Source organism: Rhinatrema bivittatum, chromosome 1 (assembly GCF_901001135.1).
Source record: "Rhinatrema bivittatum chromosome 1, aRhiBiv1.1, whole genome shotgun sequence".
In the NCBI taxonomy this organism is placed as follows: Eukaryota; Metazoa; Chordata; class Amphibia; order Gymnophiona; family Rhinatrematidae; genus Rhinatrema; species Rhinatrema bivittatum.
Genome location: NC_042615.1, coordinates 790021029 through 790048635, shown reverse-complemented (window position 1 = coordinate 790048635; position 27607 = coordinate 790021029). Strand labels below are relative to the sequence as shown.

At 47.5% G+C, this 27607-nt stretch overlaps 1 protein-coding gene across 1 annotated transcript in view; it reads left to right on the top strand.

The window, feature by feature from the left end:
* The window catches only part of SIGLEC15 (sialic acid binding Ig like lectin 15), a 34392-nt gene extending 7553 nt beyond the window's left edge, over positions 1–26839 (top strand). The window contains exons 3-5 of the mRNA XM_029580899.1: positions 119–484; positions 13391–13421; positions 26183–26839. Of these exons, the coding sequence (XP_029436759.1) occupies positions 119–484; positions 13391–13421; positions 26183–26249 (464 nt within the window). The 3' untranslated portion in view covers positions 26250–26839. The remainder of the gene's footprint in view (positions 1–118; positions 485–13390; positions 13422–26182) is intronic.
* Positions 26840–27607: the final 768 nt, after the last annotated feature.

The following is a 27607-nucleotide window of genomic DNA, read 5'->3' as shown; positions in this document are numbered from 1 at the left end:
ATTTGTACATTTTGGTTGTAGAACGGGGGGTGGCGGATTGGGGGAGCCGAGGGTTCTCCAGGACAGGATTTACAACCCAGGGGTCTAATTTGCTTTCCTTTTCTTGTGGCCCCCACAGCTCCACCCAGGATTCTTAACATCACCGTTGGTTACGACAGCAATCACGGATACAGTGCCCTTTGCACGGCGGAAGGGGAGCCGCTGCCATCTCTGATTTGGGCTGGTCCCGAGAACAGCAGCTACACCACAGCCGTACAACAATCTCTGGCGCATCATATCACAACAGAGCTCCACTATCTTTCTCAAGACGGAAAATACACATGTACTGCTACAAACAGCCATGGAAAAGCAGAGGGGGCTGTCTACTTTTTTAAGTTCAAATCAGGAACAAGTTCCTTTCTTTTTGTTCTGTTTCTCACAGCTCTTGGAGTGAAATTGCTTCTATTGTTTGTCATACTTGGGATGGCTGCTTACTGTGGCAGAGGTAAGCATCAATGGATCTTCAGGGTTTGCTCTTTGCTGATTGCTTTATACAAACATCCTGTTGAAAAAATAAAAATAAAAAAGGCCATCTTTTATCATCTAATCTCAGCTAGGAGCATATAAAATAAAAGAGCTCTGATGCTGGGTTGTTGTGGCCCTGGCACCAGCTCTATAGTTAAAGAAAAAAATCAAACAAAGATCAGATAGATGGTGAATTAGACCTAGCTCAGGGCATAACTGTGTATTGCTGGATATGGAACCTATACCTCCATCTTTTCCACTTAGTGAACATCAAACTGCCTCTTGCCCAAAATTTTATGTCTTCTCTTTTTCCATTTATTAGCAGACCAGTAGAGCTCAAACCCACAACCCTGGGATTATTTAATTAATCTCTCACACAATGACTTCTAGTAAAAATACCATCGCAACTTTTATTCTTCTGGGGTACCAGCAGTCGATCAACAATAAAATACACAAAATAATGAGTCACAGGATTCCACAACAAAGATAACAGCAGCAACAGAAACCTTCCACACTCTTTCTCTTCCTTTAGCAATGCATTAAGATTAGTATCTCTTCTCCTATCAAGCCATGTGCCTTAGTTATTCTTTACTATTCACACAGATTCACTGAATTATTCAGTGGAGGAAATTTCCAGAGAAAGCCAAAGGATCTACCATATGTAATTATCAGCTAAGCCTCCTCCCAGGTGCCATTTGGAAAATGCCTAGGAGTATTCCCCTGGTACACTGTCATCCATTGTAAAGAGGGCCCTGTTAGATTGAAAAAGACTAGTGGGCCTTTAGGGATTTGCAAGAGTCACATAAAAATCTCTTCAAGGTTTCCTAGATTCGCATCCCCTACATGGCATTCAGACTTATATTTCACGCAGGCCACCCTCCTTTTAGAAGTCATATTTTCATATACTTAGTTAAAGGTATAGGTAAACAATTTCACCCTATTCTGCTCCACCATAATCCCAGTAAACCATAAATTGAGGTTAACTGAGGATTTTGGGAAAAAGTCTAGGGATTGAGAGGCATAGAAACTAGAATTTAGGACCTGGACCACATTTAATTATTATTTATTTGCCTGGTCTACTGCAATTCCAGTTAATATCATCAAAGCAGTTAATAAAATAATTGAAATAATGTAGTTGTAATTGCAGCAATGCTCATCACACAAATGAGACAGATCAATATATTTAATTCAGAATGGAGCCATCTATCCATCAGTACAATAGCCAAATAAGTTTATAAATATCATTCTTAACAGAAACACATACTATGTCTATGCAAACTAGGATACAATTTGCATTTGTAGGCAAGGTAAAAGACTACATCTTGAAATGGGGCTTGAAGAGAAAATTAAATGACTCCATTGGTTAATGTGAGAGTTTAAGTACCTCTGACTAAACCCAATGTTATAATCTGATGAGGGTAAAAGAAAGCTCTTCCTTTGGCTAAATAAAAATATGATGATTTCCCGGGCCGGCTCCCATAGTCAGAATTTGCAGTTAAGAATGTCCTCCTTTTTGCCAGTTGTATTTCTTCTGTCTTGCTCTCCTCAACCTCAGCTTTCTATTAATCCAGTAGGACCATCTTACGCTGTTTCACAGCCTTCAATGTTACGTTGGAGTCTAATTTCCTTGACTCTAGGTTCTCTTCTAACCTACCTGACCAATCCTCTCTCTCTGCTACAGAATTCTTGTTTTAGGTTGTTTCACATGTTCATGACGCATTCAGCTGCTTGTTGTATTGCTGTTTGCCATGGAATGATGGAGGAGATCGGATTATGTGACGACGATATTTTAGCAGGATGAAAATCTCAAACAGATGATTACTCCTGGAGGAATTCTGCGCAAAAAAATTAAAAGTTCTGTGCACAAAAACTTACAGTTCTGCAAACTTTATATTGGTCAAAATAACACAATTTACATGACAGTCTTTAAGTAATTACTTTTTAATTTAATACAGAAAAAAGTTATTACTTAGAGATGCATAATTTTAAATATTTTGAGCAGAATTTCCCTAGAAATTCACTGTAAGAGTGTCCCTTCCACTCACTCTCCCTACTCCCCTGGCCACTTTGCCCTCTCAGGCCCCAACTCCTCCACCTGCCAGCATCTCTCCCTCTCCACCTCTAGGCTCAACACCTTCCACTCTATCTCGAGTCCCATAGTTTGACCCCGTTTTCAGTACTGCCCCTCACACACTCCCTCTGTTCCTCCCTCTCTCACACACATGCTCCCCTCTTTCTAGTACACATACACACACCCTTATACAGGCTCTCTCACTCTCTCGCACACACACACATCCCCTCATTCAGGGTCCCTCTCTTGCATACACATGCACACAAGCTCCCTTTCTCTCTCACACATACATCCTCACACAGGCTACCTATGTCTCTCTCACATGCACCCCTTTCACACAGGCTCTGTCTCACACATACACAATCCCTTCACACAGGCTAGCACCCTCACATACCCACATGCTCCCAATCCCTCACACACATATACACACTCCTTTACAATCGCCTCATATAGGCTCCCTCTTTGAAACCCACACTCAAGCATCCCACTGGCTCTCTCACCTCCCATGCTCTCTCACACCCTCCTGCTCACCCCCCTGCTCTCTTTCTCACCCTTCCCTCCCACCCCCTCCTCTCTCTCCTCCCCCACACCCCTTTCCCTCCCTCACACCCCCTTCCTCTCTCCTCTCCCACACCCCTTCCTCTCCCTCATACCCCCTCCCCTCTCCTCTCCCACACCCCCTTCCCCTCCCTCTCACCCCTCTCCTCTCACAAACACATTCACTCTCACCATGGCCTTCATCTTCGCTGCGAACAGAGCACATTCAGTTTGCGGCAAACGCGGGCCTTCATCTTCACCGTGAATGGTGCACCAGGGCCTTCATCTTCACGCGCTCCGTTTGTGGCATAGAAACATAGAAACATAGAAATGACGGCAGAAGAAGACCAAATGGCCCATCCAGTCTGCCCAGCAAGCTTCACACATTTTTTCTCTCATACTTATCTGTTTCTCTTAGCTCTTGGTTCTATTTCCCTTCCACCCCCACCTTTAATGTAGAGAGCAGTGATGGAGCTGCATCCAAGTGAAATATCTAGCTTGATTCGTTAGGGGTAGTAGCCGCCGCAATAAGCAAGCTACACCCATGTTTATTTGTTTTACCCAGACTATGTTATACAGCCCTTATTGGTTGTTTTTCTTCTCCCCTGCTGTTGAAGCAGGGAGCTATGCTGGATATGCGTGAAGTATCAGTCTTCTCCCATGCTGTTGAAGCAGAGAGCCATGCTGGATGTGCATCGAAAGTGAAGTATCAGGCACATTTGGTTTGGGGTAGTAACCGCTGTAACAAGCCAGCTACGCCCCGCTTTGTGAGTGCGAACCCTCTTTTCTTCTCCCCTGCCGTTGAAGCAGAGAGCTCTGCTGGATGTGTGAAGTATCAGTTTTTATTCTCCCCTGCCGTTGAATCAGAGAACTATGCTGTATATGCATTGAAAGTGAAGTATCAGGCTTTTTTGATTTGGAGTAGTAACCACCGTAACAAGCCAGCTACTCCCCTCTTTGTGAGTGCAAATCCTTTTTTCCACATTTCCTCTTGTTGTTGAAGCTTAGAGCGATGTTGGAGTCACAGTAAGCATGTGTATGTTTATTTAATAAGGGTATTGACTCCAGGCAGTAGCCATCATTCTGGCGAGTCACCCACTCTTCATTGGCAGCATCTTGACTTTATGGATCCACAGTGTTTATCCCACGCCCCTTTGAAGTCCTTCACAGTTCTGGTCTTCACCACATCTCTTCCTTTGGCCCGCAGTCTCCTCTGCCATTTTCTGCGCGGGGGGGGGGGGGGGGGGAATTCTGTGCCCCGCAGTAGTGCAGAATTCCCTCAGGACTAGATGATGCTAACAATATTACAAGTGGATGGCTTTAAATTAGTCTTGGAAAGTGACAAAAATTCAGAGAAGTTTATTTTATGCATAGAGCAATTCTACTATTCTTTGTGAAAATTGGGAACTGATATTTACAAGTTTTAAAAAGCACTCATAGTTTGTTAATGGCTTTCCTTCTCCAGTTCTACTTGAGTTGAAGTAAGTATATTTAGAGTTGAGCACTGTCAGAGGTGTAGTAATGTCTGCAAATGATGTGGAGAGCATTAATGCTTGCTCTGGATCTTCTTTTAAACAGTAATATGTTGGAGCCTAATTTTCAAAAGCATTTACATGCATAAAACTGGGTTTTACACGTGCAAATGTACTTTACCCATGTATGTGGGCTTTTAAAAATTTGCTACGATATATGCAATTGAACTGTCAATAGATTTACCTGTGAAAAGTGCACTTAACATGGGTAAATGGCTTTTGAAATTGCTAGGATACTATGTTACATTTACATGTGTAACTCCTTTGAAAATTCACCTGTTTTCTTATTTTGAATATCTACTATCAGCTTTTACAACACTTGCTGTTCTTTTTTTTAATACTATTTAACGCCTAGAGCTCAAAGCAAATTGGGGTAGATTGAATCCAAAAATACCACCTTTCACACAAAAATTAAAAATTCAATACAAGAAAAAAAAAATAATAATATATATATATATGTGTGTGTGTGTGTGCGTGTATATATATATATATACATATATACACACACACACACACACACACACACACTGCTAATCTCCATTCTGCTGATTTCTATATTAAAGGAATGTAGTTGAAAGAAACAAATCCTGAACAGCAACTGTTGTAAAAGCTGTTATTTGGGAAATATATCAGAAGAATGAAGGTTGATGCCCCATTTCAAGTGGTCTCCAGGTGACTGGTATGAGTTTTTATCAGAGCAGTCTATATTTGAACATATTTCCAAAGAAAAGACGTCTCCTTCCCTCAGAACAAAAATATTAGTAGTGATGGAAGCCAGAATATTGACGTCAAGCCTGGGTGCAGAACCTGGAACTGGCTTACAAACGTTCCCCCCTCGTTTAAAGAATCAGTTTGGCTTATCGATCAGTTAATAAGGAAACTAAACAGTGGAGTGTTTCAGGGATCTGTGCTGGGGCCAGTGCTTTATAAATGATCTGGAAAAGGGAACATTGAGTGAGGGGATCAGAGTTGCAGATGACACAAAATTATTCTGAGTTGTTAAATCACAAGCGGATTGTGAAAAATTGCTGGAGGACATTATTTATTTATTTATTTATTTATTTAATTCTTTTATATACCGACCTTCATGACAGGTGTCATATCAAATCGGTTTACATGTAACAAGGGGTAAACATTCTTATCAGCCATTTAACAGTAAAATAATCAGAGGAGGTAATAAAGTTACATATAACAAGGAGATCGAACTTGGGAAAAGAAGAAAGAGAAGGACAGAGGGATAACCATTGTGATAAAAGGGTATCGCTAAGTAAGTTGTCCAGTAGGCTTGAGATGTGGAGTTCTGAAATTGAATAGATTAAGGGAAAGCTTGGCTGAATAGCCAGGTTTTAAGTCTTTTTCGAAATGTTTGTAGGCAGGGTTCCTGTCTGAGGTCAGGAGGTAAATTGTTCCAAATAGTGGGTCCCGCTATAGAGAATGCTCTTTCTTTGGTTGCGGTGTGGCGTGAAGTTTTGTTAGGAGGTACATGGAGAGATCCTTTATATGATTCTCTGATGGGCCTGGAGGAGGAGTGAAGTTTGAGGGGGAATTGGAGGTCCAACGGTAGTTGCTTGTGGATCGTTTTGTTGATTATGGTAAGAGATTTATGTAAGATTCGATAATTTATTGGCAGCCAATGTAGGTTCTTTAAGATGGGGGAGATGTGATCTCTGCGGTTTGTATTGGACAAGACTCTAGCTGCTGCATTCTGGAGCATCTGTAATGGTTTTGTGGATGAGAATGGAAGCCCCAGAAGAAGAGTGTTGCAGTAGTCAATCTTGGCAAAGAGCGTGGCTTGGAGGACAGTCCTGAAGTCATGGAAAAACAGTAGGGGTTTAAGCCTTTTTAGGACTTGCAGTTTGTAGAAGCCTTCCTTTGTTGTGTTGTTAATGTGTTTCTTTAAATTTAAGCGATTGTCAAGGATTACTCCGAGGTCTCTAGCATGAGAAATTTGGGCTGTAAGAGGGGGCTGAAGCGAGGAGTCATGATGGTCGGTTGAAATAATGAGCAGTTCGGTTTTGGACGTATTTAGGACTAAATTCAAATTGTTGAGGAGTTGGTTAATGGATTGAAGGCAATTTTCCCAGTAAAGGAGGGTCTTTGATAGTGATTCTTTTATGGGGATTAAAATCTGCACATCGTCTGCATAGAGATAATGTGTTAATCTTAGGTTAGTAAGCAATTGACAGAGGGGGAGGAGGTAGATGTTAAAAAGGGTGGGGGATAAGGAGGATCCTTGAGGAACACCTACTGAAGATTTAATACTGGATGATTCTTTGTTGTTAATTTTGACTTTGTAAGTTCTGTTGCTTAGGAATGAATTAAACCAACTGTGAACTGAGCCTGAAATACCAATGTCTGAGAGACGGCTTAGCAAAGTGGAGTGGTTCACAGTATCAAAAGCTGCCGAGATGTCAAGCAAAGCTAACAGAAAATCTTGACCTTTGTCAAGGCCTAAGATGATGTGATCCGTAAGGGAGAGGAGGAGGGTTTCTGTGCTGTAGGATTTGCGAAACCCGTATTGATTAGGATAGAGGATATTGTGATCGTCTAGGAAATCTGATAGTTGGGAATTGACCAATTTTTCAGTGATTTTTGCAACAAAAGGAAGGTTGGAGATTGGGCGGAAATTAGAGAGATCTTGTGTGTCTAAGTTGGGTTTCTTCAGAAGAGGTTTGAGTGATGCTGATTTTAGAGAGTCAGGATAAATTCCTTGAGATAAGGTACAGTTTATGATGTCTGCCAAGGGACTGGCTATGGTGTCAGGAATACGAAGAAGGAGTTTAGTAGGTATATTGTCTGAGGGATGGCTTGATGGTTTCAGTTTCTTTAGGAGGGATTCGATCTCCTTGGAAGAGATGGGTTCAAAGGTATCAAATTTGGCTCCGATATTGGTCTGTTTTTCAGCCGTAGACTGTAGGGTGGAGGAGTTAGGGGGGAGCCGTGCTAAGGTGTTTATTATTTTTTTTTGAAAGAAAAGAGCAAGTTCTTCTGCTTTGTTTTGTGCCTCATCCTCTGGTATAGCCGGAGCGTTGGTTTTCGTGAGTTGCGAAACGTATGTGAATAGAGCCTTTGCGTCGAATTGGAATTCATGGATTCTGCTAGCGAAGAAGATTTTTTTTGATCGTAGAATGAGGTTTCTATATCGGTGGAGCTGGTCTTTGTAGATGAATAAGGTAGTGTGGCTGGGTGCTTTGCGCCATTGGCGTTCCTTAAGTCTAAGGTCTTGTTTAGACTTTTTAAGATCTGGTGAAAACCAAGGTTGTTTAGCTTTCTGATCCGGGTTGATTGTTTTTACAACTGCTGGGCATAGTTTATTGGCTATACTCTCCGTGATGTTCTGCCAAGAGAGTATAGCTGCATTGGGGTTGGTTGTGTCCAAGTTTGAGAATTCTTTAGATAAGTGTTCAATAAGGGTGTCAGAAGGGCATGATTTCCGGAAGTGGATAGTGGAATGGGGTTGTGGTTGTTTAGAGCGTGTATTAATTGTCAGAGAGGAGGATATAAGAGCATGGTCTGACCAAGGGACTGGGGTGCAGTCAGGAGGGGAAGAATATGAGATACCAGAGTTAATGAAGAGGAGGTCCAGTGTGTGTCCAGCTTTGTGTGTAGGTTTGTCTATGATTTGATCAAAACCCATGGCTCTAAGGGTTATAAGAAAGGCTTCACAGTTGGCTGAGGGAGGAGTAGCATCTACATGGAGGTTGAAGTCTCCCAGTAACATAGCAGGGGAGTCCGTGTTTATATATTTTGTGATGGCTTCTATGAGCGGAGAGAAGTTCGATTCCAGCAATCCGGGGGGAGCATAGACTAAAAGGATTTGGAGCTGGTTAGATTTGATAAAGCCTAGTTCCAATTTGGAGTTGGAACTCTTGATTGGGAAGTTAGAGAGGTTGAGGGTTTTTTTTGCTGCTAGCAGAAGACCACCTCCTCTTTTTTTCTGTCTGGGGATAGAGAAAATGTCATAGCTGTGTGTAGGTAATTGATTTATGATGGCAATGTCAGAGCTTCTGAGCCAGGTTTCAGTAATGGCACATATGTCTGGATTAGAGTCATTGAGATGGTCGTTGAGAATGTGGGATTTCTTCGTAAGGGATTGTGCATTGAATAATGATAGTGTGAAAAAAGTAAGACCTAGTAGTTGAGAGAGAGGAGAGGCCATGATGGATATGAGGGATTTGACTGGTCGGTTTGAGACTTGAAATGGAGGAATGATTCGAGAGGAATAGTGGTGGTGTACAATGGGAATAGGATAGGATTGCATCTTGTTTGTTAAGATTTATGATAAAATGATAGAGTGGAAGTGATAAGGTACTGGCTTAGGAGGTGGGTAGAAATTAGATAAATGAAGAAGACAGAGTCTTGTACCTATGCTTATGTGGGCCAATTTAAACTTGAAGTGGATTTAAGTAGTGAGCCTAGTATAGGTTCACTGTTGAGTAGTGCAGTAAATAAAGGTTTACTCTGGTCTTTCTCAGGGGCTGCACGAAGGGGTGCACAAAGGGGCCAGCCCCTTTGTCGCGCGCCTTCGGCGCGTGACGCACGGCGCGCGGCGCCGCTGCAATCTAAATTTAAAACCCTGCAGGACAATGCTGATTGGTTCAGCTGGCAGGTAGGCGGGGTTTCGCTGATCTCGGCGCGATTTGTTTATTTTTTTCAGTTTGCTTAACTTTTTTGATGCAGGCCTGGGTCGCTCTATCGGATCTGAGGCCGTCCGGGTGGGGAGTGGAACAGGTGACCTTCCCCCGGCGGGGCTCGGCGCCGATAGCGCAGGCACTCCCCAGCGAGTGCAGCAGAGAAGAAGAAGGAGGAAATCGCCGCTGCGATCTAAATTTAAAACCCTGCAGGACAATGCTGATTGGTTCAGCTGGCAGGTAGGCGGGGTTTCGCTGATCTCGGTGCGATTTGTTTATTTTTTTCAGTTTGCTTAACTTTTTTGATGCAGGCCTGGGTCGCTCTATCGGATCTGAGGCCGTCCGGGTGGGGAGTGGAACAGGTGACCTTCCCCCGGCGGGGCTCGGCGCCGATAGCGCAGGCCCTCCCCAGCGAGTGCAGCAGAGAAGAAGAAGGAGGAAATCGCCGCTGTGATCTAAATTTAAAACCCTGCAGGACAATGCTGATTGGTTCAGCTGGCAGGTAGGTGGGGTTTCGCTGATCTCGGCACGATTTGTTTATTTTTTTCAGTTTGCTTAACTTTTTTGATGCAGGCCTGGGTCGCTCTATCGGATCTGAGGCCGTCCGGGTGGGGAGTGGAACAGGTGACCTTCCCCCGGCGGGGCTCGGCGCCGATAGCGCAGGCCCTCCCCAGCGAGTGCAGCAGAGAAGAAGAAGGAGGAAATCGCCGCTGCGATCTAAATTTAAAAACCCTGCAGGACAATGCTGATTGGTTCAGCTGGCAGGTAGGCGGGGTTTCGCTGATCTCGGCGCGATTTGTTTATTTTTTTCAGTTTGCTTAACTTTTTTGATGCAGGCCTGGGTCGCTCTATCGGATCTGAGGCCGTCCGGGTGGGGAGTGGAACAGGTGACCTTCCCCCGGCGGGGCTCGGCGCCGATAGCGCAGGCCCTCCCCAGCGAGTGCAGCAGAGAAGAAGAAGGAGGAAATCGCCGCTGCGATCTAAATTTAAAACCCTGCAGGACAATGCTGATTGGTTCAGCTGGCAGGTAGGCGGGGTTTCGCTGATCTCGGCGCGATTTGTTTATTTTTTTCAGTTTGCTTAACTTTTTTGTTGCAGGCCTGGGTCGCTCTATCGGATCTGAGGCCGTCCGGGTGGGGAGTGGAACAGGTGACCTTCCCCCGGCGGGGCTCGGCGCCGATAGCGCAGGCCCTCCCCAGCGAGTGCAGCAGAGAAGAAGAAGGAGGAAATCGCCGCTGCGATCTAAATTTAAAACCCTGCAGGACAATGCTGATTGGTTCAGCTGGCAGGTAGGCGGGGTTTCGCTGATCTCGGCGCGATTTGTTTATTTTTTTCAGTTTGCTTAACTTTTTTGATGCAGGCCTGGGTCGCTCTATCGGATCTGAGGCCGTCCGGGTGGGGAGTGGAACAGGTGACCTTCCCCCGGCGGGGCTCGGCACCGATAGCGCAGGCCCTCCCCAGCGAGTGCAGCAGAGAAGAAGAAGGAGGAAATCGCCGCTGCGATCTAAATTTAAAACCCTGCAGGACAATGCTGATTGGTTCAGCTGGCAGGTAGGCGGGGTTTCGCTGATCTCAGCGCGATTTGTTTATTTTTTTCAGTTTGCTTAACTTTTTTGATGCAGGCCTGGGTCGCTCTATCGGATCTGAGGCCGTCCGGGTGGGGAGTGGAACAGGTGACCTTATGAGACTGGGCATCCAAATTGTAGATGAAATTTAATGTGAATAAGTGCAAAGTGATGCACATCGGAAACAGTAATCCAAGCTGTAGTTTTATGATGTTAGATTCCGGAGTAGGAGTCACTACTCAAGTAAAGGATCTAGGCGTCATCATGGACAATACATTGAAATCTTCTGCACACTGTCCAGCAGTGGTCAAAAAGGCAAACAGGAATTATTAGGAAAGAAATGGAGAATAAAACAGAGAATGTCATAATGCCTCTGTATCACTCTATGCTCTGACTGCATCTACAGTACTGTACTGTGTACAGTTTTGGTCGCTGCATCTCAACGGAACTGAAAAATGTTCAGAGAAGGGCGACCAAAATGGAAAAGCAAATGGAACAGTTCCCCTATGAGGAAATGCTAAAGAGGTCAGGGCTGTTCAGCTTGGAGAAGAGTCTGCAGAGGGATAATATGGTGGAGGTCTATAAAACTATGATGGAGTGGAACGGGTTAATGCAAATCAGTTGTTTACTCTTTCAAAAAATAAAAAGACAAATGGACATGCCATGAAGTTAGTAAGTGGCTCATTTACAACAAATCAGAGAAAATACACGCAATTAAGCTCTGGAATTCATTACAGAAGATGTGGGAAAGGCAGTAAACATAGCTGGATTTAAAAGAAGTTTGGACAAGTTCCTAGAGGAAAAGTCCATAAACCATTATTAATCAGGTAGACCTGAGGGAAAGCCACTGCTTATCCCTGAACATAAGCAACAATGAATCTATTTACTATTTAGGATCCTGCCAGGTATTTGTGACCTGAAATGAACAGTGTTGTGAACAGGATATTGGGCTTCATGGACCCTTGCTCTGACCAGTAGAGCAGTTCTTATGTTCTTCTAAATGAACTTTCAAAACCTATTAGGTCCCTTCTTCAGAAGAATTTACAAGAATGCTAACACCAGCAGTGAGTAAGATCCTATTTGTCTCTAACCGGTGCTAATTTGATTTGCTCTGGATGCCTCTTTGACATATATTGTGGGGCAGATTTTCAAAGGGATACGCGCATACCCCCTGAAAACCTGCCCCAACCTGCACGCCGAGCCTATGTTGAATAGGCACGGCGGCGCGCACAAGCCCCGGAATGCGCATGAGTCCCGGGGCTTTCCGGGGGGCGTGTCGAGGGCGTGCCGTGGCAGCGCGTCATTCGGGGGCGGGGCCATGGGCGTGGTTCTGGCACGGGGGTGTTTCGGGGGCGTGGTCGAGGCCTCTGAATCTGCTCCCGGGCCGGGGAATCTCGCGGCAGGCGTAACTTGTCTAGCAAAGGTAGGGGGGGGTTAGATAGGGCTGGGGGGGGTGGGTTAGGTAGGGGAAGGGAAGGTGCGGGGGGTGGAGGGAATGGAGGCAGGCTGCGCGGCTCGGCGCGCGCAGGCTGCCAATTTTGCACAGCCTTGCGCGCACCGATCCCAGATTTTAAAGGCTACGCGCTTATCTATTAAAATCTGGCGTACTCTTGTTTGCCCGGGCGTACTTTTATAAAATCTACCCCTGTGAGAATAGCACTCTATAAACTTCTCCAGCTCTACTGTCACATCTGAAGAGGCCGGTATGGTCTCAAAAGCTCAGAGTGCTCTATAACATTTTTATCAGTCTTTTAAAAAGTATCAAGGCCTATTAAGACTAAACTTTGAATTAAAAAAAAAAAAAAAGATCAGAGACAGCTGTAAAGAACAATAGCTCTGAATTCTTTTGCATCCAATTGTCCATTTTTCTGTGGCATGAAATATTCATTTATGAAACAAACACCTGCTGAGAAATTATAGGATAAAGATCATACATCTTGGTGACTCGAGAGTCACAAACAGGCCTTGATTTCAGATATCCTCAATGAATATACATGAGAAAGAAAGATTTGCATGCATCGATATCCTGAAAACTAGACCTGTTTGTGTCTGTTGAGGACTGGAATTGGCCATCCCCCTGAGATAGGAGGAGAAAACTGCTCAGCACTTTTCATCTTCAAATTGTGACTGGTTAATGTACATTAATAAGAGGCACACTTGTGGCCCAGTTAATTTGATAGGGTCTGGTACAGCTGCAGTTAGCTGCATAAAACCCCCAGAAGCTCCACTGATAGGAACCGAGGCACTGTAGGTGCCCCTAGTAGACCCTGTGGGTTTCCCACAACCATTCGCAGCTTTTAAAAAGATGCCATAGCATTCAGATCTTTAAATGTTGCATCATATCTTGCACAAATATACACCATAGTGCCCTTGCTGTATTAAAACTGTAAAATAAAAAAAGACTCCATATGTGCAAATTTATGTTTATTTATTTTCTTGGCTCCTGGACACTTGTAACAGGACAAATTTTGCTTCAATCTCTCTATTTTCTGATGGGTATGTGTTGCTCTAAGGCACATCTATAACGTTGCGTCTCACCTTTTCTCACAGATAATTCTACAGTAGAGTCTCACTTCACACGGTAAGTCTTTTTGTATTTCAAGGCTCTATCATTCTATTGTTATAATTGTTCGAGTGCAGAAACACAGAAGTTTTGTTGCCTTTTCAGCAAAATGTAGCATTATAGTAGTTTTATTAGGCCTAGAGAAAAATGGAGACTTTTATCATGCCTTTTCAAGGACCAACATAAAAGATGTGGTCTATGTGTGCTCCAGAGCACAGAGGCCTCTGAAGAAGGCCTTTCAAAATTATCAAAACCTACAAAGACGTCACACCACAGAAACGTTTTAGAACAATCCCACGACTATAAAATGGTTACCGCGGTCATTCCACTTGGCATATAATTCGGGAGATCCATATTCAAAGATATTTAGCTAGATAACGCAGAAGTTATCCAGTTAAATGAATATTTGGGCACTTATCCAGCTAAAAGTTTAGCCAGATAACCTAGGGGTGTTTTGAGGAGGAGTCGCACTATCTGGCTAAGTCTGGTCACACCAAAGAGCCGTCCTAAAGTTAGCCAGATAAGGATGTCTGGCTAACTTTAAGGTAGCTGGTATTATTCAGTAGTTGGGCTGCACTATAAAATAAATTTCCAAAATTAGCCGGAGAAGTTTATCGGCTAACTTTGCCTTCCGGACTGTGTCTAACTACAGACCTGCCGATAATCATGCTGCATCACAGAGTGTGGTTTCACTTTAGCCTAGAAGGTTTTTACTGTGTTGTTGCATTATTAAGATGCTATCATCATCAGGAGTTTACAGAATGGGTCAGGCAGTTTACAAAATCATATCTGTGATTCTTCAAAGCTCTGCATTCATCTTATGCCTCATTTCTCATTCTACCCAGCTCATTCTACACCTTGCACTCAAATACAGGCCCCTTTTCCTCCAGTCTTTTCCCTTTCTGTCCCCTACCTCTGATACTTGCTCCCATTTACACTATGCCAGGCCTCCTCCTCTCTCTGTCCCCTACCTCTGATACTCGCTCCCATTTACACTATGCCGGGCCTCCTCCTCTCTCTGTCCCCTACCTCTGATACCTCGCTCCCATTTACACTATGCCGGGCCTCCTCCTCTCTCTGTCCCCTACCTCTGATACTCGCTCCCATTTACACTATGCCGGGCCTCCTCCTCTCTCTGTCTCCTACCTCTGATACTCGCTCCCATTTACACTATGCCGGGCTTCCTCTTCTCTCTGTCTCCTACCTCTGGTACTCGCTCCCATTTACACTATGCCGGGCCTCCTCCTCTCTCTGTCCCCTACCTCTGATACTCGCTCCCATTTACACTATGCCGGGCCTCCTCCTCTCTCTGTCCCCTACCTCTGATACTCGCTCCCATTTACACTATGCCGGGCCTCCTCCTCTCTCTGTCCCCTACCTCTGTACTTGCTCCCATTTACACTATGCCGGGCCTCCTCCTCTCTCTGTCCCCTACCTCTGATACTTGCTCCCATTTACACTATGCCGGGCCTCCTCTTCTCTCTGTCCCCTACCTCTGGTACTTGCTCCCATTTACACTATGCCTGGCCTCCTCCTCTCTCTGTCCCCTACCTCTGATACTCGCTCCCATTTACACTATGCCGGGCCTCCTCCTCTCTCTGTCTCCTACCTCTGGTACTCGCTCCCATTTACACTATGCCTGGCCTCCTCCTCTCTCTGTCCCCTACCTCTGATACTCGCTCCCATTTACACTATGCCGGGCCTCCTCCTCTCTCTGTCTCCTACCTCTGGTACTCGCTCCCATTTACACTATGCCTGGCCTCCTCCTCTCTCTGTCCCCTACCTCTGATACTCGCTCCCATTTACACTATGCCGGGCCTCCTCCTCTCTCTGTCCTCCTACCTCTGGTACTCGCTCCCATTTACACTATGCCGGGCCTCCTCCTCTCTCTGTCCCCTACCTCTGATACTCGCTCCCATTTACACTATGCCTGGCCTCCTCCTCTCTCTGTCCCCTACCTCTGATACTCGCTCCCATTTACACTATGCCGGGCCTCCTCCTCTCTCTGTCTCCCTACCTCTGGTACTCGCTCCCATTTACACTATGCCTGGCCTCCTCCTCTCTCTGTCCCCTACCTCTGATACTCGCTCCCATTTACACTATGCCGGGCCTCCTCCTCTCTCTGTCCCCTACCTCTGGTACTCGCTCCCATTTACACTATGCCTGGCCTCCTCCTCTCTCTGTCCCCTACCTCTGATACTCGCTCCCATTTACACTATGCCGGGCCTCCTCCTCTCTCTGTCCCCTACCTCTGGTACTCGCTCCCATTTACACTATGCCTGGCCTCCTCCTCTCTCTGTCCCCTACCTCTGATACTCGCTCCCATTTACACTATGCCGGGCCTCCTCCTCTCTCTGTCCCCTACCTCTGATACTCGCTCCCATTTACACTATGCCGGGCCTCCTCCTCTCTCTGTCCCCTACCTCTGATACTCGCTCCCATTTACACTATGCCAGGCCTCCTCCTCTCTCTGTCCCCTACCTCTGATACTCGCTCCCATTTACACTATGCCGGGCCTCCTCCTCTCTCTGTCCCCTACCTCTGGTACTCGCTCCCATTTACACTATGCCGGGCCTCCTCCTCTCTCTGTCCCCTACCTCTGATACTCGCTCCCATTTACACTATGCCGGGCCTCCTCCTCTCTCTGTCTCCTACCTCTGGTACTCGCTCCCATTTACACTATGCCGGGCTTCCTCTTCTCTCTGTCTCCTACCTCTGGTACTCGCTCCCATTTACACTATGCCGGGCCTCCTCCTCTCTCTGTCCCCTACCTCTGATACTCGCTCTCATTTACACTATGCCGGGCCTCCTCCTCTCTCTGTCCCCTACCTCTGATACTCGCTCCCATTTACACTATGCCGGGCCTCCTCCTCTCTCTGTCCCCTACCTCTGTTACTTGCTCCCATTTACACTATGCCGGGCCTCCTCCTCTCTCTGTCCCCTACCTCTGATACTTGCTCCCATTTACACTATGCCGGGCCTCCTCTTCTCTCTGTCCCCTACCTCTGGTACTTGCTCCCATTTACACTATGCCTGGCCTCCTCCTCTCTCTGTCCCCTACCTCTGATACTCGCTCCCATTTACACTATGCCGGGCCTCCTCCTCTCTCTGTCTCCTACCTCTGGTACTTGCTCCCATTTACACTATGCCGGGCCTCCTCCTCTCTCTGTCCCCTACCTCTGGTACTCGCTCCCATTTACACTATGCCTGGCCTCCTCCTCTCTCTGTCCCCTACCTCTGATACTCGCTCCCATTTACACTATGCCGGGCCTCCTCTTCTCTCTGTCTCCTACCTCTGGTACTCGCTCCCATTTACACTATGCCTGGCCTCCTCCTCTCTCTTTCCCCTACCTCTGATACTCGCTCCCATTTACACTATGCCGGGCCTCCTCTTCTCTCTGTCTCCTACCTCTGGTACTCGCTCCCATTTACACTATGCCTGGCCTCCTCCTCTCTCTGTCCCCTACTTCTGATACTCGCTCCCATTTACACTATGCCGGGCCTCCTCCTCTCTCTGTCCCCTACCTCTGATACTCGCTCCCATTTACACTATGCCGGGCCTCCTCCTCTCTCTGTCCCCTACCTCTGATACTCGCTCCCATTTACACTATGCCGGGCCTCCTCCTCTCTCTGTCTCCTACCTCTGGTACTTGCTCCCATTTACACTATGCCTGGCCTCCTCCTCTCTCTGTCCCCTACCTCTGGTACTCGCTCCCATTTACACTATGCCGGGCCTCCTCCTCTCTCTGTCCCCTACCTCTGGTACTCGCTCCCATTTACACTATGCCTGGCCTCCTCCTCTCTCTGTCCCCTACCTCTGATACTCGCTCCCATTTACACTATGCCGGGCCTCCTCTTCTCTCTGTCTCCTACCTCTGGTACTCGCTCCCATTTACACTATGCCTGGCCTCCTCCTCTCTCTGTCCCCTACCTCTGATACTCGCTCCCATTTACACTATGCCGGGCCTCCTCCTCTCTCTGTCCCCTACCTCTGATACTCGCTCCCATTTACACTATGCCGGGCCTCCTCCTCTCTCTGTCCCCTACCTCTGATACTCGCTCCCATTTACACTATGCCGGGCCTCCTCCTCTCTCTGTCCCCTACCTCTGATACTCGCTCCCATTTACACTATGCCGGGCCTCCTCCTCTCTCTGTCCCCTACCTCTGATACTCGCTCCCATTTACACTATGCCGGGCCTCCTCCTCTCTCTGTCCCCTACCTCTGATACTCGCTCCCATTTACACTATGCCGGGCCTCCTCCTCTCTCTGTCCCCTACCTCTGATACTCGCTCCCATTTACACTATGCCGGGCCTCCTTCTCTCTCTGTCTCCTACCTCTGGTACTCGCTCCCATTTACACTATGCCTGGCCTCCTCTTCTCTCTGTCTCCTACCTCTGATACTCGCTCCCATTTACACTATGCCGGGCCTCCTCCTCTCTCTGTCCCCTACCTCTGATACTCGCTCCCATTTACACTATGCCGGGCCTCCTCCTCTCTCTGTCCCCTACCTCTGATACTTGCTCCCATTTACACTATGCCGGGCCTCCTCCTCTCTCTGTCCCCTACCTCTGATACTTGCTCCCATTTACACTATGCCTGGCCTCCTCCTCTCTCTGTCCCCTACCTCTGATACTCGCTCCCATTTACACTATGCCGGGCCTCCTCCTCTCTCTGTCTCCTACCTCTGGTACTCGCTCCCATTTACACTATGCCTGGCCTCCTCCTCTCTCTGTCCCCTACCTCTGGTACTTGCTCCCATTTACACTATGCCGGGCCTCCTCCTCTCTCTGTCCCCTACCTCTGGTACTCGCTCCCATTTACACTATGCCTGGCCTCCTCCTCTCTCTGTCCCCTACCTCTGATACTCGCTCCCATTTACACTATGCCGGGCCTCCTCTTCTCTCTGTCTCCTACCTCTGGTACTCGCTCCCATTTACACTATGCCTGGCCTCCTCCTCTCTCTGTCCCCTACCTCTGATACTCGCTCCCATTTACACTATGCCGGGCCTCCTCCTCTCTCTGTCTCCCTACCTCTGATACTCGCTCCCATTTACACTATGCCGGGCCTCCTCCTCTCTCTGTCCCCTACCTCTGATACTCGCTCCCATTTACACTATGCCGGGCCTCCTCCTCTCTCTGTCTCCTACCTCTGGTACTCGCTCCCATTTACACTATGCCTGGCCTCCTCCTCTCTCTGTCCCCTACCTCTGGTACTCGCTCCCATTTACACTATGCCGGGCCTCCTCCTCTCTCTGTCCCCTACCTCTGGTACTCACTCCCATTTACACTATGCCTGGCCTCCTCCTCTCTCTGTCCCCTACCTCTGATACTCGCTCCCATTTACACTATGCCGGGCCTCCTCTTCTCTCTGTCTCCTACCTCTGGTACTCGCTCCCATTTACACTATGCCGGGCCTCCTCTTCTCTCTGTCCCCTACCTCTGGTACTTGCTCCCATTTACACTATGCCTGGCCTCCTCCTCTCTCTGTCCCCTACCTCTGATACTCGCTCCCATTTACACTATGCCGGGCCTCCTCCTCTCTCTGTCTCCTACCTCTGGTACTCGCTCCCATTTACACTATGCCTGGCCTCCTCCTCTCTCTGTCCCCTACCTCTGGTACTTGCTCCCATTTACACTATGCCGGGCCTCCTCCTCTCTCTGTCCCCTACCTCTGGTACTCGCTCCCATTTACACTATGCCTGGCCTCCTCCTCTCTCTGTCCCCTACCTCTGATACTCGCTCCCATTTACACTATGCCGGGCCTCCTCTTCTCTCTGTCTCCTACCTCTGGTACTCGCTCCCATTTACACTATGCCTGGCCTCCTCCTCTCTCTGTCCCCTACCTCTGATACTCGCTCCCATTTACACTATGCCGGGCCTCCTCTTCTCTCTGTCTCCTACCTCTGATACTCGCTCCCATTTACACTATGCCGGGCCTCCTCCTCTCTCTGTCTCCTACCTCTGGTACTCGCTCCCATTTACACTATGCCTGGCCTCCTCCTCTCTCTGTCCCCTACCTCTGATACTCGCTCCCATTTACACTATGCCGGGCCTCCTCTTCTCTCTGTCTCCTACCTCTGGTACTCGCTCCCATTTACACTATGCCTGGCCTCCTCCTCTCTCTGTCCCCTACTTCTGATACTCGCTCCCATTTACACTATGCCGGGCCTCCTCCTCTCTCTGTCCCCTACCTCTGATACTCGCTCCCATTTACACTATGCCGGGCCTCCTCCTCTCTCTGTCCCCTACCTCTGATACTCGCTCCCATTTACACTATGCCGGGCCTCCTCCTCTCTCTGTCTCCTACCTCTGGTACTTGCTCCCATTTACACTATGCCTGGCCTCCTCCTCTCTCTGTCCCCTACCTCTGGTACTCGCTCCCATTTACACTATGCCGGGCCTCCTCCTCTCTCTGTCCCCTACCTCTGGTACTCACTCCCATTTACACTATGCCAGGCCTCCTCCTCTCTCTGTCCCCTACCTCTGATACTCGCTCCCATTTACACTATGCCGGGCCTCCTCTTCTCTCTGTCTCCTACCTCTGGTACTCGCTCCCATTTACACTATGCCGGGCCTCCTCTTCTCTCTGTCCCCTACCTCTGGTACTCGCTCCCATTTACACTATGCCTGGCCTCCTCCTCTCTCTGTCCCCTACCTCTGATACTCGCTCCCATTTACACTATGCCGGGCCTCCTCCTCTCTCTGTCTCCTACCTCTGGTACTCGCTCCCATTTACACTATGCCGGGCCTCCTCCTCTCTCTGTCCCCTACCTCTGGTACTTGCTCCCATTTACACTATGCCGGGCCTCCTCCTCTCTCTGTCCCCTACCTCTGGTACTCGCTCCCATTTACACTATGCCTGGCCTCCTCCTCTCTCTGTCCCCTACCTCTGATACTCGCTCCCATTTACACTATGCCGGGCCTCCTCTTCTCTCTGTCTCCTACCTCTGGTACTCGCTCCCATTTACACTATGCCTGGCCTCCTCCTCTCTCTGTCCCCTACCTCTGATACTCGCTCCCATTTACACTATGCCGGGCCTCCTCTTCTCTCTGTCTCCTACCTCTGATACTCGCTCCCATTTACACTATGCCGGGCCTCCTCCTCTCTCTGTCTCCTACCTCTGGTACTCGCTCCCATTTACACTATGCCTGGCCTCCTCCTCTCTCTGTCCCCTACCTCTGGTACTCGCTCCCATTTACACTATGCCGGGCCTCCTCCTCTCTCTGTCCCCTACCTCTGGTACTCGCTCCCATTTACACTATGCCTGGCCTCCTCCTCTCTCTGTCCCCTACCTCTGATACTCGCTCCCATTTACACTATGCCGGGCCTCCTCTTCTCTCTGTCTCCTACCTCTGATACTCGCTCCCATTTACACTATGCCTGGCCTCCTCCTCTCTCTGTCCCCTACCTCTGATACTCGCTCCCATTTACACTATGCCGGGCCTCCTCCTCTCTCTGTCCCCTACCTCTGATACTCGCTCCCATTTACACTATGCCGGGCCTCCTCCTCTCTCTGTCCCCTACCTCTGATACTCGCTCCCATTTACACTATGCCGGGCCTCCTCCTCTCTCTGTCCCCTACCTCTGATACTCGCTCCCATTTACACTATGCCGGGCCTCCTCCTCTCTCTGTCCCCTACCTCTGATACTCGCTCCCATTTACACTATGCCGGGCCTCCTCCTCTCTCTGTCCCCTACCTCTGATACTCGCTCCCATTTACACTATGCCGGGCCTCCTCCTCTCTCTGTCCCCTACCTCTGATACTCGCTCCCATTTACACTATGCCGGGCCTCCTCCTCTCTCTGTCCCCTACCTCTGATACTCGCTCCCATTTACACTATGCCGGGCCTCCTCCTCTCTCTGTCCCCTACCTCTGATACTCGCTCCCATTTACACTATGCCGGGCCTCCTCCTCTCTCTGTCCCCTACCTCTGATACTCGCTCCCATTTACACTATGCCGGGCCTCCTCCTCTCTCTGTCCCCTACCTCTGATACTCGCTTCCATTTACACTATGCCGGGCCTCCTCTTCTCTCTGTCTCCTACCTCTGGTACTCGCTCCCATTTACACTATGCCTGGCCTCCTCCTCTCTCTGTCCCCTACCTCTGATACTCGCTCCCATTTACACTATGCCGGGCCTCCTCCTCTCTCTGTCCCCTACCTCTGGTACTCGCTCCCATTTACACTATGCCTGGCCTCCTCCTCTCTCTGTCCCCTACTTCTGATACTCGCTCCCATTTACACTATGCCGGGCCTCCTCCTCTCTCTGTCCCCTACCTCTGATACTCGCTCCCATTTACACTATGCCGGGCCTCCTCCTCTCTCTGTCCCCTACCTCTGATACTCGCTCCCATTTACACTATGCCGGGCCTCCTCCTCTCTCTGTCTCCTACCTCTGGTACTCGCTCCCATTTACACTATGCCTGGCCTCCTCCTCTCTCTGTCCCCTACCTCTGGTACTCGCTCCCATTTACACTATGCCTGGCCTCCTCCTCTCTCTGTCCCCTACCTCTGATACTCGCTCCCATTTACACTATGCCGGGCCTCCTCTTCTCTCTGTCTCCTACCTCTGGTACTCGCTCCCATTTACACTATGCCTGGCCTCCTCCTCTCTCTGTCCCCTACCTCTGATACTCGCTCCCATTTACACTATGCCGGGCCTCCTCCTCTCTCTGTCCCCTACCTCTGATACTCGCTCCCATTTACACTATGCCGGGCCTCCTCCTCTCTCTGTCCCCTACCTCTGATACTCGCTCCCATTTACACTATGCCGGGCCTCCTCCTCTCTCTGTCCCCTACCTCTGATACTCGCTCCCATTTACACTATGCCGGGCCTCCTCCTCTCTCTGTCCCCTACCTCTGGTACTCGCTCCCATTTACACTATGCCGGGCCTCCTCCTCTCTCTGTCCCCTACCTCTGATACTCGCTCCCATTTACACTATGCCGGGCCTCCTCCTCTCTCTGTCCCCTACCTCTGATACTCGCTCCCATTTACACTATGCCGGGCCTCCTCCTCTCTCTGTCCCCTACCTCTGATACTCGCTCCCATTTACACTATGCCGGGCCTCCTCCTCTCTCTGTCCCCTACCTCTGATACTCGCTCCCATTTACACTATGCCGGGCCTCCTCTTCTCTCTGTCTCCTACCTCTGGTACTCGCTCCCATTTACACTATGCCTGGCCTCCTCCTCTCTCTGTCCCCTACCTCTGATACTCGCTCCCATTTACACTATGCCGGGCCTCCTCTTCTCTCTGTCTCCTACCTCTGGTACTCGCTCCCATTTACACTATGCCTGGCCTCCTCCTCTCTCTGTCCCCTACTTCTGATACTCGCTCCCATTTACACTATGCCGGGCCTCCTCCTCTCTCTGTCCCCTACCTCTGATACTCGCTCCCATTTACACTATGCCGGGCCTCCTCCTCTCTCTGTCCCCTACCTCTGATACTCGCTCCCATTTACACTATGCCGGGCCTCCTCCTCTCTCTGTCTCCTACCTCTGGTACTTGCTCCCATTTACACTATGCCTGGCCTCCTCCTCTCTCTGTCCCCTACCTCTGGTACTCGCTCCCATTTACACTATGCCGGGCCTCCTCCTCTCTCTGTCCCCTACCTCTGGTACTCGCTCCCATTTACACTATGCCTGGCCTCCTCCTCTCTCTGTCCCCTACCTCTGATACTCGCTCCCATTTACACTATGCCGGGCCTCCTCTTCTCTCTGTCTCCTACCTCTGGTACTCGCTCCCATTTACACTATGCCTGGCCTCCTCCTCTCTCTGTCCCCTACCTCTGATACTCGCTCCCATTTACACTATGCCGGGCCTCCTCCTCTCTCTGTCCCCTACCTCTGATACTCGCTCCCATTTACACTATGCCGGGCCTCCTCCTCTCTCTGTCCCCTACCTCTGATACTCGCTCCCATTTACACTATGCCGGGCCTCCTCCTCTCTCTGTCCCCTACCTCTGATACTTGCTCCCATTTACACTATGCCGGGCCTCCTCCTCTCTCTGTCCCCTACCTCTGATACTCGCTCCCATTTACACTATGCCGGGCCTCCTCCTCTCTCTGTCCCCTACCTCTGATACTCGCTCCCATTTACACTATGCCGGGCCTCCTCCTCTCTCTGTCCCCTACCTCTGATACTCGCTCCCATTTACACTATGCCGGGCCTCCTCCTCTCTCTGTCCCCTACCTCTGATACTCGCTCCCATTTACACTATGCCGGGCCTCCTCCTCTCTCTGTCCCCTACCTCTGATACTCGCTCCCATTTACACTATGCCGGGCCTCCTCCTCTCTCTGTCCCCTACCTCTGGTACTTGCTCTCATTTACACTACGCTGGGCCTCCTCCTCTCTCTGTCCCCTACCTCTGATACTTGCTCCCATTTACACTACGCCAGGCCTCCTCCTCTCTCTGTCCCCTACCTCTGTTACTTGCTCCCATTTACACTATGCCGGGCCTCCTCCTCTCTCTGTCCCCTACCTCCGATACTTGCTCCCATTTACACTATGCCGGGCCTCCTCCTCTCTCTGTCTCCTACCTCTGGTACTTGCTCCTATTTACACTATGCCAGGCCTCCTCCTGTCCCCTACCTCTGGTACTCGCTCCCATTTACACTATGCCGGGCCTCCTCCTCTCTCTGTCCCCTACCTCTGATACTCGCTCCCATTTACACTATGCCAGGCCTCATCCTCTCTCTGTCCCCTACCTCTGATACTTGCTCCCATTTACACTATGCCGGGCCTCCTCCTCTCTCTATCTTCTAGTCCTGCCTGAAGGCACACTTCTTCAGCGAGGCCGTCTACTAACCTGCTTAAGACCCACCAGTTCCACAGTTTTCTACAACTGCAACATACTTGTGTCTTTCTCTCTTTCCACTTAGATTTTAAGGATCTCAGAGCAGGGATCTCTCCTCCACATGTTCCCATATGACTTGTATTGCGCATTCATCATGTCTGTGTTGACATATATCTCTACAATATAATATCTGTGTACAATACTCTATACACTTTCTGTTATATAAAAATAAGTATGTCCAAAAACACATTGGCATTCAGTAAAAACTAGTCCTTAGTAATCAAAAATGTTGTTTCAAGAGTTCACACACCAAGCACTATTACTCATGCTCCATGAATTAAACATTTCACTATGTCATTTTTAATCCTTTAAACGGTCACTTCCCCCACAGTTTACTAGCGTGCAAGCTACCATGTAAACCAGTGTCACATGTACGTCATATCTATTGGCTCCTATCTGTGCAGAACAAAAGTCCTATCTCATTCCAACGAGACAATTTAGGACATTGTTCAGAGAATAGTAGCACCCTGGACAGAAGAGAAATTACATGGAGACTTCATAATTCATTAAAAAAACAATTTATAACTAAAATGTTTAACTGTTCATTATGGCTTGCTGTATGCACTTTTGAAACACTGCACTATACAGAGAGAGTGCCTCTTTCTTTTAGTGATAAAAATACCATGTGAGTGTATTTAATATAAAAGTTAAATGACAGTCATCAGTTGTTTGCTGGCCAACATCTTGCAAATCATTTATATCTTGTTGGACACGTGCTGGGTATCTTAAACACTTAAGGGTTGATTTTAAAAAGGCCACATGTGTGCCCAGAAATACATGCTATTTCATAACCTACGAATACTCTTCATGTGTGCCATGGCTCTTTGTTAGGTGCAGGAGTCTGGTGGGGAGGGAGGGAGGGGGAAAGAGAGAGAACCACTTTATAGGGCTCAGTCTGATCCTCTCTATATGATCCATTGTAAAGGGGCACTTTCAGGGTGAGTTTTCAGGAGGTGGGTTGGGGTGGGGGGGGGGGGGTTACAGACACATTCAGAGGTGTTCACAGTAATATTGACATAATTAAAGAATTTTTGCCCATATAAGTGATGAAAAGGAGTTGATTTGTACAATGCAGCTAGCAGACACTGCAGTGTACAAATCAACTCCTCTTTTTAGAATTTTCATCACTTATAAGGTCAAAAATTCTTTAATGGTAGGAATCATTTTCAAAGCCATCTTAGGCACACAAGTCCACCATGAAATCTGGTGTACCTTACGTTATTTGCCATGTAATTTTGGTGGGCTATTATAAAATATCCGTTTTCTTAAAAAAAATGTTACAGTCTACTTACCTGTCCAGATGGATTTAAAAATTGCATTTTTGTTCCAAAAATAAAATAAAATGTACCAAACTCCAGCTTTCCCCCTCCCCAACCTAGAAAAGATAAGACCCATTTTCACTCTACAACGTGAAATCAATACAGAAAACCAACTTACATCATCTTCAGCTATACCACGGTTGATGCTGCTGTGATATTTCCTCTGTCATTTTCAGCTGCAGGTAGATACATGTCTCCTAGGTAGGGACTCAGTTTTGTTTTAATTCCACAAGCCTTAGCAGACATCAGCTCAATATCAAGTTACACCAGTAATTCCTAACCTGGTCTTCCAGGTCCTCCCTGCCAGTTCAGTTTTCAGGATATCTACAATGAATATACAGTTTACATAACTGTGTACTCCGACACCGTAGGTGATGACAGATATAGACCATTGGCCCCATCCTTGTCTGCCCAGTGACATCTCTTTCATATTCATTGCAGAGATCCTAAAATCTGGACTGGCTTGGTGGACTGCAAGGACTGGGTTGGAAACCAAAGCAATATGGCAATTAAACAGTCATTCTTCCAGTGTAAAAAAAATTAATATACACAAAGTACTGTAAGCTTGATTGTTAACCTAGTCAACTTTCTCTCGACAGGCACCATGTTCAAGAATCAACATATGAAAATTTAGATCGGAGGACCCCATCAAGTGACCAAACATAGCTAAGAGCTGAGAAGCCAATTAATGCACATACTGTATTCAGATCAGGATACCATTTCCATGCATCTCCTGATGTTTTCTCATATATGGTAAAAGATTGGGATGGCCGAGCAATTTTGGGCTAAAAAATAATACAGACAACGTTTACCACAAGTGACCTTCAGGCAAGAACTGATAAGCCAAAATGTGTGCATGCAATAACTTGCATTATGTCAGCAATGGACTATAATCATAGCCTGTGGTTTGCCTCATTTGCTAAGTAATAAGTCCGAACTGCTACCAAATGTATATGTCAAGTCTTTGAGTATGTGATCTAATCTTGTATATTGCACTTCCTTGCATTCTGACTTTTGGCTGCCTCATGCTTAGTTAGACTTAATTAAAAAATAAAAGAAATGTATTCTCCTCAGTGATGCACTTCAAATATCTGATTTTAAAGGTCCTCATCAGCTCTTTATTTAATAGAAGCAAGGCACTCCTTATTTAATAGGAGTCTCCTGGAAGTCCGGTCCAATTCATGAGTGATTCGTAACCCTGACCTGTTATATTTGTAAAAATCTTTTTAAGTTTGCATGTATAAAACCAAGAAAGCTAGCAAATAAAGCGCAAGTTAATACACTAGGTTTGTACTTTAAAGGATTTTTTTTTTAAATGATTTATTTATACATTTTCAAAAAGCTACATCCGAGCACACACTTGAAATGAGCAAAACAGATAATAACAGCATTCTCTTAACAAAACAATAATGAAAAAAAGGTAACACATTACACTGTTTTAATCACATCTGACCTGAAATAAGAAGGATGGAACCAAATAGAAAATACGAGCCGATGAAGTTATAGAATTATACACCATGAGAAAGCAATAGCTAAACTGCAAAAACTAATTAGCAAACACATCCAGAGACTTTGTAAATTCAAAAGTAGCCAGAGGAGAAACTAAAAATTAACCTGCTCCATTTGGATTTTTAACATCCAGAAGCACCTTTAACTGACTTGGTTCAAACAGGGAAATTGAAGTAAAAAATTTCCCTAAGGGAGGTATCTTGTTGCCTAAATATCAAAAACTCCTTGTGTCTCTTCCGAGTCACTTTGCATCAATCAGTAGGTACCCATATTTTATGCCCAAGGAAAGCAACAATCTTATATTGAAAAAGTAGCTTCAAAGTTCAGTTACAGTCATGCCCTAATGCAAACGTAACGCGGGCCTCCATATTCTCCTCCAAACTTTCCAGGAACCCTGACAGATTCAAAGAGGCCAATGTAATAAGACCCACGGCAAAACAGGCGCTAATCATGAGCATGGGCTTGCGCTAATCATGAGCATGAGCTGGCGCTTCTGCAGGATGCACAATAAATAA